General features: G+C 35.1%; 1 protein-coding gene across 3 annotated transcripts in view; it reads right to left on the bottom strand.

Annotated features, from left to right (window-relative positions):
* Positions 1 to 315: 315 nt before the first annotated feature.
* Positions 316 to 20,794, bottom strand: part of LOC138706210 (WD repeat domain phosphoinositide-interacting protein 3) — a 41,943-nt gene continuing 21,464 nt past the window's right edge. The window contains exons 8-9 of one of the 3 annotated variants that reach the window (XR_011333928.1): positions 16,788 to 16,988; positions 316 to 12,271 (exon numbers count right to left, since the gene is read on the bottom strand). Coding sequence is in view for 1 of the 3 variants with exons in the window: in XM_069835242.1 (XP_069691343.1) it covers positions 16,882 to 16,988 (107 nt within the window). In the remaining 2 variants the exon portion in view is untranslated. Of the gene's footprint in view, positions 16,989 to 20,794 lie in introns of all 3 variants that reach the window. The other 2 variants (XR_011333929.1, XM_069835242.1) reach the window with 2 other exon arrangements.

The following is a 20,794-nucleotide window of genomic DNA, read 5'->3' as shown; positions in this document are numbered from 1 at the left end:
ACGTTTCGCTAGTTGTCTTTCGATTGCATATCCGAGAATAATCGATACTTGCGCTTTCATATTGCTACAATGGTGCTTTCTGATTGGTAGAACACCTGAACTTTAATGAATAGGTGTACTTTAATGAGGTCCATTAAAGGGCTGCTACCAGGTGTATAATTACTACATTTCGGCATGGTCGAGCATAAAAAAAATATATATCAGTAATTAAACCCTCATCTTTGTTAATACAGAGTGCATGCTTAGAAGTAACCTTTCTTTATGTGAAGTAAGCAAAAACAATATTCAAGTTTCTTGGATGAAAGAATGAGCAAATTGTAAGGTTATAAACGTAACTCTTTTATTATAATATAATTGAACAAAAATTGCAACACAGTAACCAATCCCATGTTATCACAGTAGACCTCCTCTTCTGCATTGAGTGGCATTGCTTCTAATTTAATCTAGGAGCAGACAGAAAAAAAAAAGTTCATTTCTCGCAAATGTTATACAATGTATCAAAGACAAATATTTACATACAATAAAGCAGCAATTGAGTATATTATACTCACTAAACTCCAACAGTCACAAGTGACCTCTAGATCATGAGGGCTAGCTCTCTTGCTTTGGGCTGATACAAAACCTGACAAAATTTAGTCAAGTAGATCCTCATTTGTCAGTTGTCATCTGCCACCTTTTGACACTGTTAAAACTTAATTCTCACTACTAATATAAATGGACCACTGTCAAGTTCACAAAAACTCTTTTCAACTATAACCAATAAATACTTCTCTATTTAATTAAATTCAATAATGAAAGTACTCAAAATTCTTATAAAATGGACATGGAAATAATACAGAAAATTATTCAATGTACAGAACACTGTCATTACAAATGTATTACAGTATAGTAACAGGCAGACATATTTTAATTTGTTTTGCTTTTTGTTAACTTATATTTAGAAAAACAATTGACCGTCATTAAATGATAAATACTCATACTTCTCATTATACGTACCATGTAGAAATTAAAATAACTACTATACAAAGTGAAAGTTTGTCAAATTATCCGTACATATTCTTCCAGAGCCCTTTAATTTGAAGCTACAACATTCTCATTGTTAGAGACTTTTTATTTGTCCTAATCCCTATCTCAGGGATATAACATACAATTTGCTATGAGAAGTATCAACATATCAGCTAACATGCTTCCATTCTGTCACAACTCTCAAGTCTGCTGATACCAAAACACAGAAGTTTCAAAGATCTTGACTGGTAACAGGCATGAGGTGCATGAGTGAATCAAGTAATAGGGTCGATTCCGCTTCTTGACAATATTTTCTACTACCACTGTTTGAATAATTCTGAAGAATTTTACACCCGCTCTGCCAATACTAATCCAGTGTGATAGAGAACGATGAAAAACAAAATGTTTGTATTGTATTTTGTCTGCAGGTTTAGTGCATAACTGAATGATCACGAAGAGCTGTGTCAAGCGTGTGTGTTCCAGCAGGCCAACAAAAAGCTATTCAAAAGCAGATTTTAAGCTGTTTTTGGAGAATGTGTTTTTATCTTATGGTTTATATTGGCAGCAATTTTTTGTATTCATTCTTTCTCTTACATTACCTACTCATGTGTGAATTTTCAAGAGAGGTTTAAACCTGGTGATTTTGGAAGATTAGGTCGATTTTGTCTTTGATGTCGAAATTTCAAATCCTTGATATGAAAGGTCAGAAGCAGCTAAATACCAGATGAAACACAATAATAACTTCATTTGGTGTTTTATGAAACGAAAAATAATATGATACATAGATTGTATGAACAAATATAAATAGAAACAATAAAATTTTGTATTTTGAAGCAATCCATGCATACAAGGCTTGAAAGCATATTTTTTCAATCCACAGTCTAGTATATACAGTCGCGAAGTTCAATACATAGTAAATATGCAAACATTAGATAGTTGCTCACCACTAGGATCACTAATATCGCCTCATTACAGGCATGCAAAATAGTACCGTCAAAGTCTGTTGTTTCTAGCACCCTCAAAACTCAAGCTTCGTGACTATATATAGTAGACTGTGGTATTACACGCAAATGAAAGTAAGTTAAGTTATATTTTATCAGTAAATTATTTGTGTTTTGAATAGAAACATAATTGTAACAGGTGACAAATTACCACAAATACGTGAAATCTGACATCTGTATTTTAATGAAGAAACAATATAATTTTAGTTTTGTTTCCGTCTTGACTTATTTTAATGTTACATGTTACATTAAAATAAGTCAAGACGGAAACAAAACTAAAATTATATTATTTCTTCATTATAATTCGACTTATTTGACAGCTTTATTAAAATGAATTCAAAATTCAAATCTGTATTTTAATTTAATTTTATGATACAATTAAACATCTATGCAGACTGAACAAACCAATATTACTACAGTGAATATTTTTATTACTGTGGGTTGCAAGGTAACAAAATTGTAATGTTTTGATAATAATAATATTAATAAAAAGAGCACTAAAATAAAAGTAAAATGAATAAATAATTCATTCTAATAAGTTAAGAAGTTCGACAAGATGACAACCAAAAATTAATTTAAAGAAATAATAATAATAACGGAATTCAAAGATACCTAAACGAAAGGGCTGGTGAGAGACTTAGATAGCAAAATCATCAGAGCTAATTTCAGATTTTCTACAAAAGCTGTAGTAAAATTCAAATTATCCAATGGATACATCAAATTGCAATCAATTTGCAAAATAATTCACAATGATAGGAAATATTTTGTAAATTAAAAAAAGTTTAATTCAGTATAAACTATGCAAGGAATTTAGTAAGTAGTTTTCTTACATTTACGAAGATATAAGTTAGTAAAAGAGCAAATAAGACTAAGGACTTTTCCTTACAAGTCTGTCATAACAAGAATACTTCAGTCATACAAAATGAAGACTACATATTATACTAGCTGCAATGGAATGGAAGGACATTGGTCTGTTATATTTCAGGTTGCTGAAAGAACGGCTCTTTAAACCTCCAATGAAGATTTAGAAGACTTGACTGATCTATCCTGAGGTTTTTATGTTACTGTGGTAATCCTGTATAACATAAAGTGCGCGGTCAGCGCGTCTGGCTGCAAAACCAGGTGGCCCGGGTTCGAATCCCGGTCGGGGCAAGTTACCTGGTTGAGGTTTTTTCCGGGGTTTTCCCTCAAACCAAATTCGAGCAAATGCTGGGTAACTTTCGGTGTTGGACCCCGGACTCATTTCACTGGCATTATCACCTTCATATCATTCAGATGCTAAATAACCTAGATGTTGATACAGCGTCGTAAAATAACCCAATTAAAAAAAAAAACATAAAGTGCATGCTTTAATCATCTTGCTGTGAGCAGAAAAAACAGTTCTGTTATCTTCATCACTTGAGGATTACATTTTTGAAGTCAATCATCTTTAGGCAGTGTACAAGTCAAATGCTGTGAAACAAAATTCTGTGATGGACGTTTCAAGAGGGCCATACCTCCAAGAAAACACCTAGTGCTTTTATTACCGATTTGTAATACAGCAAGAAAACTGAAGTAGTAGTTGTTTTCTAATGCCAGGTGTTTGACAATAAAGTCATTTGACCTCTTGCACTCCAATATTTTTCAAAGATACTGTCATGATTAGCCACTGAAGCACAGATTTTGAGGTATTCCGAATCCATTTCTTGGTTTGAGTTGCACAATGGGCAGTTAGGGGACTGATATATTCCAATTCTATGCTGGTGTTTGGCCAAACAGTCATGGCCTGTTGCCAATCTAAATGCAGCTACAGACAATTTGCATGGTAAATCGGGAATTAACTGTGGATTATGATCATTTCATTCTGCATGAAAAATAGCAAAGTAAAACTGGAAAATTAGTAATTAATATGAATACATGAGGTTGTTAAAAATCTGGGCACTTCTGAGATAGCTAAAACTGTTAAAAATAAGATTTGCATAATGGAAGAATAAGGTTTACTTGTAAACAACTGAAAAAATATAAAATTCAAATACAAACGCCATTTTGTCTTCAATCATTAATAGTCTCTTCTCGAGGTTCGGTACAACAGTGAGAAGAATAACTTGTGGAATGTTAAATCTTTTCAAGGCGCTGGTAAATTATCTTCTACTTTAAGTATCTTATTTCATAAACCAATAAATTATTTCATTTTTTAATTTTGAAAGAGTACTGAGTATGAAAGTGTTAAATTCAATCCTAATTTATCATCTCTCATTGCACGAACATTTGAAAGATTACTACTACACATTTACAACATAACAAAAGTTTCACTTCTGCTGCACGTAGCTCAAACTACACACTTTCTTTTTTGCAGCCAATTTTAATTATGATATTGAAATACAGTGTTGCCTAGTTTGTTGTAAGGCTATATATTGTTAAGTTTCTAACAATACTGTAAGAAGTGCTGGCTGCTGTTTGTTGGCAATATTGTGGAATACTGTCAGAGCTGTTCTCCTGGCCAACCCACTACAACCATTTATATATTATATGATGCATGTCTTTGTAATGTGCTAATAATTCTAATCTATTCAATTTAATTATTAATTGGTCCACCATCAAACTTAAAACATTATTAAAGAAACTGAAAAAATTCAAGAATAAATTAGAAAGTAACTAACTTTATAATAAACATTAAGAAACTAAAAGTTTAATTGATCCCCACAACAGAAAGCACAATCATTAATGCTATTCTCTTACTAATAGCCAACAAGCATGTGGCATTCACACAATGACATAAAATTCCATGAATCACAGTAAATACACTTACTTCTAGTCCTTAGGTTAAGAAATAACAAAGTATCAATAAAAGCAAGATACGCAAAAGAAATTTACTGTCAATCACTTTAGGACAGTGGTTCTCAAACTGTGGTATGCGAACCACCAGTGGCACACTGAAGTTCGGTAAGTGGTATGCCTTATAGTTTCCGAGTTATCACAAATTTAAATAGTCTTACACTTTTCATTCCCAGATTCCAATACCTGGCTGTCACCCAGATTTCTCTAGTGACCCTTCGATATAGACATATTTACGTCAGAAAAAAAAGTCTGCTCACAAATATGAAATGTACTCATGACAAATAAATGTAAGAGTGAAAAAAAAGTCATAGTTTTGTCTATGCATCACATTCAGTCCCACTTTCATCTTCAGAATTTCAAGTCTTCATCACCATGTCCAAGTTGAAATCCAAATCACACTGAACCTGTTTGTTGTCCTCCCAAAGCCAGCTGTGTTCACTACTATCTATAGCAATGGAGATGCAGCAATTCTTTAGAATATAACATGCATCACAATTTTGAAGTTGATGATTTTAATCGAGTAAATACAGTATTTTTATAATGCAGAATGTGGAACAACTCTTTTGATTTTTACATAAATGCTGTAATTTTTTCTTATTGTTTGGAACAATAATTGGTTCAATCCATTTATCATTAATATGCATGCAATTTTAATCAATATTTTGTAACCAGCATATGTATAAACGATTCACGTATATTTTTCCACTACACTGAAGAGAATGTTCAAGCAGAAAAATTGATATAAAGATTAAAGGAATAGCAACTGAACATCCAGAAGTACCACTGTCCAGATACATCGAAATGAGTTATCTAGTGTTTTTCCTGAGTACAGAATCAACTCCCAAAAAGGGAAAACTTAAATCATTACGTCACACACACAGGGGAGAGATGCCACTGATCCGAAGTCCATTGCAGATCTGTATCAGTTAGCTACAGAAAAATAATGAATGGTGACAATTTTCTGTTGTACGATTCTTTCAATCAAACAGCAAACAGATGAGAATAAATTGAAGTTTTTCAACATAACGTAATTTGGAGCTTCTAATTAAATCATATAAGTGGTTTACTGATGGCACATTCTAGATGTCATCTCATTTTAAGGGTCCAGGGAAAAAACCAGGTGTCACTTTTTTGTCGAGATGGAGTTTGTGGTGCCATTGGATTCTCACTACATTATCATAATCATCCTATCACATCATCGGGGTAATGTAACTCCGCCTTCCAGGCACCCCAACCTCAGAAGTGGGTTACAATTAAGCCACAGCCAGGAGAGAGAAGACCTGAAATGTCGAAAAGACAACCTGGTGGCATTGGATTTATATATAAAAAAAAAATTCTCTATGGAAAGGACTATCTTTTAGAGGTATGAAACAGGAAAAGAAACAGATTAGTCATGGGTTTATTTGCCTTCAAATTTTTGGCGCACAGGAAAAGAAGCAGGTAAGTAAATTGTTTCAGCGAAAAAACCAAGTTTCATGGAAAAAGTGACTTACCTGGTTTTTTCCCTGGACTCTTCATTTGTTTGTTCATATATTTACAATAATAATGGAGTTGTAATAAAAACAAATGAACATTTGGCTCAAAAATTTATGTCTTTCTCTTAGAACTTTCTTTCCTGTTTTACAATGGTGTATCAAGAGGTATGTCATGCTGTGAGCTAGCAAGCTATATTAAGAGATACACTGTTCATCCAAGCCAGGATTATATCCGATAAAATGGGAATCATTAATGCGTTAATGTTTTTCCCATTGGCCAAGCTTTTCTGTTGCTTTTTCCAGCTTGGGCGAGCAATATACACAAAGATTCAGGCTGAGATAATACAAGAATAGTATAACAATAATCCTGACAGCATAAGTCTCAACAGGGCATCTATACATAGCTGTTTTTAGCTTTTATCCTTATTGGAGATACCAGAAATACTTTCGGTAGAATCTTAGATATTATTTCAGACAATCCTTTTCTTACTACAGATTACAGTACTTTTAATAGATACAGTAGAGACCAGGGAGAGGGCAAAGATCTACTGTACCAGCATGATATCCACTAGAATTATGGAATTTCTATGAAGATACTGGTCGTCACTGTACAAATAAGTCAGTAAGATGCATGAATGACCTCAGCTTGTGATTGGAAAACATCCATCCCTCTAATCTGAACTACAAGAATTAATTAAAGAAAAAGCAGATATTGAAACTGATCTGGCCATATCTCGCTTGGCCAGGCAGTTAACATACACAAACTTAAAGGAGGCTTCAGTTATAAGTCTGCATCAAGAGTGCAGTACAGGAGTACATGATTTGTAAAGATGAGGGAAGAATTCCTTGTTACCTGCAGGTGCTGGGACATAATTTTGCGTCACAAAATAAATTTCTTAGAATATTGGATTTATTTATGGAGAAAGCACCAGCAAAACAAATAAGAAAAAGTATTGGAAAAAAAGAAGTAAAAAAAATTGATGTCCACTGCTGAGGAGTAACAGTCAGCATGTCTGACTGTGAAAGTAGCTGGCCTGTTCATTAATAGCAAATGCTGTGTAACTTTCAGTGCTGGACCCTGGACTCACCTCGCTATCATTATCATCTTCATCTTACTCAGACACTAGATAACAGCAGTTGATAAAGCATCGTAAAACAACCAATTTAAAAAAAAAAATTGATCAGAGAAACTTGGTCTGGGAAGAGAGTCATTGAGAATAAAGTGTAGAAAAACAGACTTTGGAAAGAACAGTTTGGGAAAAACGGGTTTAAGCACTGGTAAAAAGAGACTTGGAATAATGGCTTAGAAAAACTGGTTCCCAATGTAGGTATATAAATGAATACAATGTGTAAAAGCATACCATTTTAGATTATCATCATACAGCTATTTCATCTGCCATGCTTAGCCATTTCTGTTATTTTTCAGACAACAATTTAGCTATTACCAAGCCCCTGCTGGCAACACTGTGCCTGTATCATTATAGAGCTGTCACTCATTTAAATTTAAATTATGTTTTATTTAACGACACTCACAACTGCCGAGGTTATATCAGCGTCACCAGTGGCCGGAATTTTGTCCTGCAGGAGTTCTTTTACATGCTAGTAAATCTACTGACATGAGCCTGTCACACTTTTAAATGCCATCGACCTGCAAGGATCAAACCCACAATCTCGGGCACAGAAGGCTAGCACTCTAAACAGCTGTCACTGATAGCCAGACCTTCCTTCACAAGCATTTCATAATTGAACTTCAGATAATACTCTTGTCTTCTGACATTTTTGCCAACAGAAAAGTGCGAATTAACATAAAAACGAAACGAAAGGTGCAAAGAAGAAATAAACAGGGAGTTGGGCATATAGGGAAATTGAGTACATAGCAAAAATAAACTGACAAACGTTTCCATTCTAGCATATTTTTAAGTTATATATTATTTTTCATAAAATATATACAATTATGGTTGGATTGAGTGTTAATCAGCATAATCCTATGTAACAGGCTGATATTGCATTATGAAAAGAGCTTCAAAACTCTGCACTGTACACTTCATATACGAAAATCAATTATGGTAGAGACTGTCTACTGTTTTCGGTTAACCACTCACTCCCTTTATTACAATGGACAATTTGGGCCCACGAAATTGTTCAGATTTTCAAGCCAGTATCACCCTACCCCCTTGTCATAAGTCTGTTTTAAGTGATTGCTCAAATATGAGGTCTGTGCTGTGTGGTAGAGGATTATATTACAGTGTTGGGCACTTGCTTACAGACGATAACAATGAAATAATGATTAACATGTGGAATAATGACAGGGAAAAATGGAAGTTCTTCAAGAAAACCGACCTAACACCATCTCTGTAAATTGAATGCACTGTAGAGGATATGGATTTAGGTCTATGATGTCACATTTGATAATGTAGCCATAAATTTATCAGCACATAATTTCAAACAACGTAAGTTTAGTACAGCTCCATAAATCACTAATGAAATTTTTTCATTGACATTCGTTTTCCCAAGACACTCTCAAATTTACATTACAGCAGAAGAGAAAGTATGCTTACATGATATACCTTACTAAGTGAAGTTTCTTTCACGACCATAAAGTCTCTTAACTTCAATCTCAAACATTCTGTATATCTATTTAGTGAAACAAGGCTAAATTTACAGCATAACAATCCTGCTCTTTTATAGAAATTCGTAACAAAGCAACATTTATATATGAGAATCAATTAAACTTCTTTCAGTTATTTTCATCTCTATTCTCTTGTAACTTCATTCTTCCTCCAGTAATTTTACATTTTTATGTATACATGCTTATATAGTGCTAAATTGTCATTATCATTTTTAATAACTGGAATAACTTCATTTTCCTTTCAGCACACACACAACTCTCTCTTCGAATTTATGTACACATTAGTACCGGAAACAAACAGACTGGCTATTCTATCAAAGAAATCAATTCCAATATATTTTACACTTTAGTAACATATGAGCACCATATCAGAAGCCACGAGCATATTAATATCATAATCAAGTAAAGATGCTAACAAGAACATACTAGTTATGAAGAATCGTCTCACTCGTCATTACTTCAAAAACCATCATTCAACCAACTTATTTCTGTCACCTGTCTAAGAGTTTGAAAGTGTTCTTTTCTGTAATCTATGGGCAAAAATGTATAGCCTGCTGAGCATCTTCATTGGTTTTGACGTAGATTTTTAGGGTCTTTTAGAATAATTAAGTAATAAAAAAAATCGCTCTGCAGTATCACAACCTTATACTGCTACCTGAAACTTTGACACAGTGGGAATCAAGAAGAATGGAACAGAACTTCTGTCTCAGAAACCATTCAGTCCATATCTAAGTCACACTACAACCTGTTTAGTTTTATAAACAAGCAGATGAGGCTACTACTTGTAGCTTAACAAAGACTTCCAATGGATTGCAGAGCATTGACAGTACCAGTAGTCTAAAAAGAACAAAAACAAAATCAGTTCAGTGATTCGCATCTCATGTTTAACAAAGGCGTTATGAGAATTTGTGTATTTTAGTGGGATGTCATTCAGCACTAGATTCGAATTCATTAGTCATGGACTCATGATGCTCATACAGTTGCATTAGCTGCAAATATTAACAACAATCTTACCAAGACAACTTTATTTCTTTCAAGTTATAATCTCGCAATCACAGTGATTCGCTTTTCTTCTCCCCAAATCATTTCCCATATGCTGAACCAGAGATATCAAAATTGAAAGAATCGTCATGTTCAAGTCACTCTTTTTTTTCTTCTCCTTTCCTTCTTCAAGAGTGTAAATCTTTTGCATTTCTGATTTTGGTGTATGTATGACGAAACCTGAACTGGAGTGATGGTAAAAGTGTGTCAATCAAAATGCTGACTTTCTAGAGAAGTTGAGAAAAAAGTAGGCCATTTCTCTCATAACCAGTATGTTGGTGGGGGCGTTTTCGTTAGAATGTGATCATATGATCGTGAGTTTGAGTATGGCCCTAATATGTGCAGATGTAGGACTGTCAATACTACACAGATGAGTTTCATTATAAATTTAGTGTAGACAGATAAATAAGTACGAGAAGTTTACAATAGTATGGTACAGAATAGTTTCAATTAGTTTAAAATTCACTGTCATATGAACAATGTTTATGATACTGCTAGAAGTAGTAGTTTCCTTTTATTATTTGATCTCGATATGTACAAGATATTTATAACTACACAGGTGGGCAATCTTTCTACTTCATATTCCCTTCATGTTAGTAGTACACTGTTCAAATTACTGACAATTATATTTCAAGAAGAACTGGCAAGTAATTAAACCTTAAAACAAGGGTTCATTAGGTGATGATCAATTTTACTACTTACAAAGGTAAATTGTAAAAATTCAAAATTTCCATTACTGTCATGGGTTATTTCTATTTATAGATACAATTGGTACAGAATCATCATTCACCAGCATTTCTCAAACTCAGGAAAGTGCATCATCTTGGAGTAAGCAAATAAACGCAAGGACATACATCAACACCAAAAATTTAATTTATGTGTAGATTGCTAAAGAACAGCCCTGGCAGCTCCTGTGAAGATGGGAAAAAGGAAGATACAGAACTTGACCTGCCTATCCTGTTATGGGATTTTGTTTACTATGGCAATCTTCAAGTGTTGTTTTCCTAAGGAACATAATCATGTGGTTAAGTCACATTGCTGAGAACACAAAAGGCAAGTACATGATGTGCTGTTTTCTTTGTCTTTGGAGGATTTAAATTTTTATTATGGCTAATTTTAATCTAAATATTTATAGACAGTGCAGCGTAATTTGCACGTATACAACAAAAGGCCAGATAATATAACGTTTCTGGCATTCACAATCAATGCTGGCTAGTATTTGCTGGTAATGTCATGAAGAACTGTCAGAGCTGTTCTTCTGGCAAACCCGCTGTTAAATCTTATTTGTTACAGGCTCCTTCTCAAAAATGTTGCATATAGTATCAGCCTAATTTATACAATGATTGATCATAAAAAGATTACACATCCAATAAATAAAAATGCCAATATTGTTGAAAACTCATTCATTGCTGACATATTTGACACAGGTTCTAGTGTTAAGTGTCACGTTAGTTTAATCCTACTGTACATAAGACAGAGAAGGTGTCTTAACAATTCCAGATGAACAACCACAAAAATTTATGAAAGTTCATTACTTGCACATTTTCTGTTTCCTTTTCTTTTCTACTTGTAGTAATTCATAGTTATAACAAGAGATGATGTAAAGGAATTTATTTGTGGCAAAATAATCTTCTGGTTGCTTCTTATACTTGATACCAATTTCTCAGGCTAGCCGTACAAACAAAATTACACACCTTAATAAGGCTGAAGGTATAAATTTTCCATTTCAGTAAAGAAATGGTGTACTCGTTGTGTACCTATATTTTGTTTTGAAATGTGCTCTGTAAGACTCAAAATGCTTCCTTCCGTAAATATAGACACTTCGTATATTAATGAGAGCCACGCCAGTGACATGTGTGCATGTGTGAATTGCAATATTGGCCCTAATGAGTGTCTCAAGTTTTCTTCTTGTATTTGCTCACTTCTCTTCAATGCAACAACTCTACACTATAATGCCAGCAATCTCTATCATTAAGAAAACTATAATCAGAGATAATGGTGGAGTCTGTGAAAATCCATTCTCTGATGATCATTCGAGTCTCTCTACAAGTACAAGAAAAGATGTCTTTCAACATTTCCAAATATTCAATGCATATCATTTTCGCCAAATTTCAACTCCTCAAACTCTACAAATTTTCCTGATCTCCCTAAATGTTTTCAGTTTCTTTAACAGCCAGCTCATACACACTTCCAGACAATAGTTACATCAGTCAATTCCTTTTTCTTGGGTGTAGCAAATTCGCCAACCAAAATATGTCACAGTAATGATGAGAACAATTTTCTCAACAGGAAGATGGCTGTTCCTGAAAAAATATTCATTTTCTCATGAATTTAACAAAGTTTCACTTTTTATTCCTTCTAGTATATAAAAGGGAAACTGTTTTAGATTTCATTTCTGCTAACTGGTTTTGCAAGCTGTCACAATGAAATTCCATGACTTGCAAAACATAAAAAGCTCCCAGAGCTGTGGGCCGTGACTCCATCACTTCGTCCCTTCACCTGCAGTAAATTGCAAAAGACTAAAGAATATTCTCATTTGACACACAATCTCACAATCTTCATATACTAGAAATCGTGTAAAACAGTGGTATCCTCATGTACGAGGGCTATTCATAAAGTAACTTCCGTTTATTTTTTACAAACCTGTGAATGACACTACAGAATTGGGTTACAATACATTTGAAAGTATACACTCTAGTTTATTTTTCCACATAGTTTCCACTCACATTGAGACACTTGTCGTAGCGTTTGACGAGCTTTGAAATTCCGCGATCATAGAAAAAGCGCTTTGAGCCAAGCCATGTCTTTATGTGCATGAAGCCATGGTAATCACTAGGTGCCAAATCTGGGCTATAGGGAGGGTGATCCGATACTTCCCAGTTGAACTCTTGCAGTTTGGTCGCAGTACGATGCGCTGTTTGCAGCCAGGCGTTGTCATGCAGGAAAATCATCCCAGAGCTCAACATGCCACGACGTTTGTTTTGAACGGCACTTTTCAAGTTTGTTAATGTGTTACAGTAACGCTCGGCGTTAATTGTGGCATTCCTCTCCAAGAACTCCACTAGCAAAATTCCTTTTCTCTTGCAGAAGACAGTTGCCATGGGTTTCCTCGTGGAAAGTGTTTGACGACACTTTGTGGGTTTTTTCGGAGAATGAGTATGGCCTCACTGCATTGATTGCAGCTTTGTTTCTGCATTCACATACCGCACCCAAGTCTCATCTCCTGTCACAATCTGATCGAGAAAAGCATCACCTTCTCTTTCGTAACGCTCAAGAAAGGACAGTGCTGCTCCCATCCGCAGAGCCTTTTGTTCCTCAGAAAGGAGTTTAGGTACCCATCTGGCAGAAAGTTTCCGGTAGCCCAAATCTTCAGTAGTCACTTTGTACAGACTAATCTGTGGAAAATCCTCACTAAGCTCCGACATGTTGAACCTGCGGTTTGCTCTAACCCTTTCGTCAACCAAACGAATCAGATCTGCATTCACGATACTCGGTCGACCACTTCTCTCTTCATCATGGACATTGGTTCACCCATTTTTGAACATACGGCACCATTGTATTACACCACCTTCACTCATTACATCTGGCCCATAAACTTCACAAAGTTGGCGATGGATTTCACTAGCTTTACAGTTTTTGGCCACAAGAAGTCTTATTACAGAATGTACCTCACACCTGGCGGGACTTCTGATTGTAGCACACATTTTGACAGCACGTGGCTCAGAGAGGAACAAAGACACGACCTTGGCTCTATCGCTGCTCGATGCGTATTACTTCAAGGTACACTCCACCACAAGAGTGGCGCCACTGTCTCTGTTGTTACGCACGCTATATGAAAACGGAAGTTACTTTATGAATAGCCCTCGTAACATTATGGTTTACATCCACTCTTCCTCCTAAATATATTAACACGTTTTCATTTCTCCATTTCATTTGGCATAATTTAGGCTTTTTATTATATGGTGGCAGTCACAAATATTGCTTCTAAACTCGTTTCACAACAACTGACATGATATTATTTGAGACAATGGCTACCATTTCTGTCTTTTATTGCAAGTGGGATACAGGGTGTTTCAAAGTTACAGTTACAAACTGCAGGGATGACTAGAAGACAATGAAACATGTCAAAAAGTTCTAATAAACATAGGTCCAGAAACCAACTGTTTCCGAGATATGTCATCAGTGTCACCACTGTGGCCACCAACCAAATACACCTGGTACATTTGCAACTCATTTCTTACCTGGCAGACTTGGCGGTCGTGCCTACCTCCATTGTTTGCATCTTGAGTTATGTGACCTTTTGTATGATGTGACTCTTTGGGAAAGGCAGCTGCTGTGGTATGTGCGTGACAGACCACTGGATCACTTTTATTTGAACAATCGAGAGTTCTTTGTATTGTATTGTATTTATTAATATTCCATGGTATTCTTACATGCTTACAGCTAGAATATGGAACAAGTCAAAAAACTTAATACTATTATAAAATCTTAATTTATAGTCACAGTCTAGATGAAATATATACAGACGAGATTTACAATACAGTCTACTAGTACAACACATAGTTTTAGTATCAATTTCATGAAGTGTTATTGAATGTCATGAATTCACCTACAGAATAGAAGGCGTGAGAAATTAGGTACTTCTTTAATTTGGCCCTAAATAATTTTATGTTTTGAGTTTCATTTTTTATATCGATAGGGAGGCTATTAAAAATTTTTACTGCCATATAACGCACTCCTTTTTGATAGCACGATAGACTTGCCGATGGAGTATGAAAGTCATTTTTTTGACATGTATTTATGCTATGAACTGTTGAATTAGTTACAAAGTTTTCACGATTACATACGAGGAAGACTATTAATGAAAAGATATACTGACAAGCCATGGGCATTATTTGTAGTTTTTTTAAAATAGTCCTACACGACTGCCTAGATTTCGCACCTACTATTATTCTAATTACTCCTTTTTGTAATAGAAATATACTGTTACTATCTGTGGAATTTCCCCAGAATATTATTCCAAAACTCATTACCGAGTGGAAGTATGCAAAGTATATTGTTTTTAAGGTATTGATATTTACTATCTTTTGCATAGATCTAATAGCAAAACAAGCTGAATTTAGTTTGGGGGTAATTTCTTTAATATGATTTTTCCAATTTAACACATTATCGATTTTTAAGCCAAGAAATTTGGTTGTTGTTGTTTCTAATAGGGATCTATTGTTAATTATTGCGCTAGAAATTTGCGACGTTGAATTTGGATAGGATTTAAATTGAATTATGTTAGTTTTTATTATTATTGTTTATTAGTTCTTATACACAAGCTTCCACAATAGGTGTATCAGCCATGGCTTACCAACACCATGGCCTCCCAGGTCCCCTGACTTCACTTCTCTGGATCTTTTGTTTGAGATATTTAAAGTGTTTTGTGTAATCCAACCCTATTGATAATGTTAATGAACTGCAGGAATGCATTGGGAATGGTTGTCAAAGCATTAGAGACTCGCCAGGAATATTCTAAAGTGCATGACTGTCAATGAGGAAACGTGCTGATGCCTGCCTTAACATGAACAGTGGCCATTGAGCACATGTTATAACGCTCTCTTTCTCCAATGCATATTGGATGTTGTTACCCCAGAGCATCTGTACTTCGGACCTAAGTTTATTACAACTTTTTACATTGTTTCATTGTCCTCTACTCACTCCAGCAGTTTGTACTTATACAGTAATTATGAAACATCCTGTATAAAAATGACGCTACGTGGAATGACTATAGCTATCACATAATAAATATTATCTCTTATAAAACTTCTGCTAACTTTAGTAACAAATCTCGTTATAATATGTACACTTACAATTATTATGGGCAAAGAATGTATCATCAGTTGACACAAATCAACAGTTTTATGAATTGATCATTAGAAGTCATGACACATGGCTCCATTACTTCACTCCTTCCAGCACAAGAGGAACCATGAAATGGAAATACACCAAATCTTCTATTCTACTGAGAGAGTAATGGTCTGTATCTTTTAGGACACACAATGTGTGTTATTGATGATCTTCAGTATAGACAAACTTTGAATACCAATAGGCACGGTACTATGTAATGTTATAAAAAATTGCAGGACATGGCATGTTAAGTAAGTGCAAAACTAACTGCAAGATTTCCACTGAAAAGTTTTTTAACATCTACCATTCAGTGCAGATTTGGGCCTTGAGAAATTCACCTCTTTCTTTCAGGCCATCATTTCACATAATATGATGAAGGCATAAAATGTTCCGAAACATGACTGTTGCAACAGCAATGACATATCTTGTATGTATACTAAATGAACAAAATAATTACACAATATAGTAAATGATGCAATTGTCAAGGAGACTACAAAAAAAAAAAAAATGTGACACTTCTACACCCCACTACCAGCTTCCACATTACCTCTTACTTACAAGCACTGTAACCTTTTTCTTAATCAATCTTCGTATAAATATTTAAAATGAAGCTGAAAATCAACTTCTCCCTTATGTTTGATAACTGACTCATGGCAATTAGATTTCTGCAGTTTGAAAAATACTGATCTACATATTTTGTTCGATACAATAAGAATATTATCATATTACTTGAACTAAATAAACATTTAAAGGTTTCTGTTTATTAAGCTACAAATTCGAAATAAATTACAGAATGTTCAATCCTCTTCACATTAACTGCTCTCCAATCTTAATACTCGTATTGTACTAAGCAAATATCAGTATAAAGGAATTTGATTATAAAAAGCAATGTCTTGCCAACTCAATCCACTCAATGCAGAGACTCACCATCACATATGGCCACAAGAGCAAGATGACCAGGACAGGCGAGGAGGAGGAGGAGAAAGGAAAACCAAGCCTGTCCTGATATCCTGCACACGTGCTACATCTTGTCATCAGTCATCTCCAGGAACTGGGCGTACACGTCACGTGAACATTCACCCTTGTTGTTGAACACGAACTTGTAGTAACTTCCATCAGCACATATCACTGAGAAAAAACACAATTCCACACACCGTCAAGTATTGTGACTAATTGTGGAGAGATAGTAAATTTAACAGAGGCTATTCCCAGGTCAACAAGCTAGTAATAAAATGACAAAGATGTAAAAAATAAAAAAAGTTATTTTGAGCATGTCTCACATTCATTTCATCTGCCACAAATTCTAAATGATGTGACAGGCAATGATGTGCAGTTCCTTTAATGAGAAGATATTAGCTGAATATCACTATCAATTAATAGTAAGTGATATAGTGGTTACCTTATTTGCTTCTGGATACAAAAACCATAGGTTCAAATTCTGCTAAGCAATGGATTTTTGAACGAAAAAAAAAAAAAAAAACTCCATGGTGTGAATACCTTCAGGAGGGAAGTAAAGTTGTGAGAGGGAGTCTTATGTAGCATTAATTTCGTGGTATATAAAAAAAACTCAATACAATCGATCAAAATGTAAATAAAATTCTGAAAAAGGCCAACAGCATTGTTTGTACAAGGGTGATCCAAAAAGTAAGATAACAAGAGCTCTCATGGGTGACATATTCCCCTGTTGTTCGAATTTTCTGCCAGAGGTGCAGCACAAACTACATCTTTATCACGCAACCATTAGATGTGCAAGATGACCAATGCTGCAGCTGGCCAAGCACATCCACCACAGATGAGAATGTGTGTCATATTGAAGGTCTGATTCAGGACTATCGCGACATTCGACTTAGCGACACTGCTGAGGAACTCAGTGGGTGGTGTGCATGGTGAGCAAACATAATGTCCATCGTAGAATTTCCAATGCACAAAAATGTCCACACCATATTGTCCAACCCAAAAGGTCCACCGCCGGAAACGTCCACAAGGCAACTAGTCCATACCAAAATGTCCACATAGTAATGCAATTCCAGTATGATACTGTGACCAAAGGAACTGCTGCAACAGTAGACAAAATAACATGCAGACAGCAAATGCAGGAACTATTAGCCATATTGTTCATTCTTCTTCCAGACATACAAGCCACATTTGACATCCTGTATGAGGACATCCATGAGGATCTTCTCGAGCTTGCAGATTTTATGAAACATGTTTATGTAAGGGGTAGACGTGTGCAAGAGAGACGAAGAGCTGTTGCTCCTAGATTTCCACCAGAGAAATAGAATGTTTATGAATCAACTTTCTATGGCCACCACCGGACAAAGAACACGTAGTTGAAGGGTTTCATTTGAGATTCCAGAGGATAGTATCTGCCCATCATGTTAGTATTTGGCGATTTCTCGACACGTGAGACAAAAACAAAATGAAACAGAACATCAGATACTGCAAATACAGGCTGGTCATGTGAATGTCAAGACACCCAATAAACACGAAATGCAAAACAAATCAACAAAGGGTGCTACAAATAGTAGGATCTTATCAGCAATATAAGTACCAGGTGAATGTGAAGCTCTATCTCACAGCAATATCATACCACCTAAAATTAAACATTACGGTCCTCTCGAGCAGGAATGATGTAATTTTCTTAACTTGATGAAATCGTGTAAATTCTGTAACTTCTCACTTACTGAATGATATAATTTTCTTAACACTATCAAATCGTGTAAATTTTGTGACTCCTTACTTACTTGCACACGTTCAGTAATAATTTTTATTAATACATTTGTGCTGCAACTGCTATTAAAGTAATTTAATTTTCTCATAATTTTATGTTAATATCGAATTGGTTTAAAAGATGGACATTATTGCGTGGACATTTTGGCATAAGAAAACTGGGCATATTTTTAGTGTGGACATTTTTGTCTTTAGACCCATATTTAGTATGGAGACTTTTGTCATTGGACCTAATATCGACTGGACATTCTACGATGGACATTATGACCTGCAAGCATTTTACTGATGAACAGCTGGGATACTGAAAGATATGTTCACGGTGGGTGCCAAGGCAACTCACAAAAGATCACAAAGCCAAGCCACTCAGATGGCATTGTCTCTCATGCACTTGATGTGGCTTCATGAGAAAGGAGAACCATTCCTGCATCGTGTCATTACAGAGCATGAAACATGGGTGCATAATGCGACACTGGAGAAGTAGTAAGCATTCATGTCATGGAAACACGCATCATCCCCATCTCGCAACAAATTCCAAACAGCTCCATCTGCGAAGAAGGTGAATTGTTACAGTGCTTCTGGTGGGAGGTAATGGACTATCCTCTATACAGCTCCGATCTAGAACCCAGTGATTTCCATCTCTTCGGCCCATTGGAGAACTGAGTCGTGATTCAACACTGATAGGGTTGTTCTGCAAGCCTTCATGACGTAGTTTCAGAGACTTGATGCATATTTCTTCTATGCCAGCATTGATGCCTTGGTCTATCGTTGGAACAAGTGTTTGGATAAGCATGGTGACTATGTTGAAAAGTAATGTATACCAATGCCCTACTATATCTGTATCAGTATATCTGCCTGTGAAATAAAGTGTGTCCATGAGAGCTCTTGTTACCTTACTGTTTGAAGCACCCTCATATATAATTCTTACTATAGTGTTTCTCAAGTCTAGAAAAGAGCAATAGCCTTATGGAATCACTAATGCCACTTAATGCTGTAGAGAGAGCGAAAAAGGCAGATATGTAACTGTGTACAGTAGAGTCTCGTTAATCCGAACTACGCTAATCCGAAAATCTGGTTAATCCAAACAAAATTATTTTAAGAAAAAACCAAATTTATTGTAATCGTACAAAGTAGCAAAAAGAAAAAATGTATAAATTCACTCAATTTCTTTTACTTTAAAAAATTATGAAAATAGCACAGTCAAGGGTACTTACAACAATTAGTGTTTTCTGTACATAATTTACACATCTGTCATGCTCATAAAACTAGTAATATTCTGTTGCAATGAAGTGAACCTGTTGGTGGTTGTTCTAAAAATAGCAACAGGGTACTCCCATCACTCTCTCAGTGGTCGTGAACAGCATGCATTGCATTACAGGAAATATTACGGTTAATTCGAAAATCCTGTAATCCGAATAGGTCTTGGTCACAATTAGTTCGGATTAACAAAACTCTACTGTATATCTCTAATATAGTACAGTTGCCGCAATAGCATTACCATATGTGAGATTCAAACTTCAGACATAAATTATTTTTTTCGGCTAAACCATTATTCAAATACCAAAATGACATTTCACTTTTCGGTTACTTATTTACCCTTCAGGGCTGAAAATTTTACCTGACCTGTGGTTCCTTTAATATTCTCTTCATGCAGCTGATACGAACTCCCAAAGCTTTACTAGTCGATTGAATAATATTATTTCAAATTAAACCATTTTATTCTTGCAACATTAAAAACAATTGTCATAGTATTGCTTTTCAATGGTCTGCCAGCAACACTAGGCTCATTATTCATTTTTACACCTTAATTGAGATTTAATTACAAATAAGGAAGTATTAAGTATATACAAAGAGATAATACCTTTCCATAACTTAGGTTTCAAAAGAGATAAAAGGAATTTTTTAACAAATGAAAGGAAATTAGTTATAAATGAGTTTTAAGATCAAGACGTCTGAAGGAAATACGCAATTGAAAATACTACACAGATATGAAGAAATACGAGGTAGATTAATAGGGAATGAAAGACTCAGCGTAAATCTGTTATTTATAAAAGCTCAAAATTACAAAATATAGTACTGTGTAAAACATACTTGATGCGAAGCAATCTGTCGTGGAGCAGCCCTAGAACACAACTGATCCCCACCACTAAGTTCTGAACAGTACCAACAAGTAGTCTGCGGCACAAGTTCATTTCCAACTTGTACAT

Source organism: Periplaneta americana, chromosome 9, assembly GCF_040183065.1.
Source record: "Periplaneta americana isolate PAMFEO1 chromosome 9, P.americana_PAMFEO1_priV1, whole genome shotgun sequence".
Taxonomy (NCBI): domain Eukaryota; kingdom Metazoa; phylum Arthropoda; class Insecta; order Blattodea; family Blattidae; genus Periplaneta; species Periplaneta americana.
This window is presented reverse-complemented; position numbering and strand designations above follow the sequence as displayed.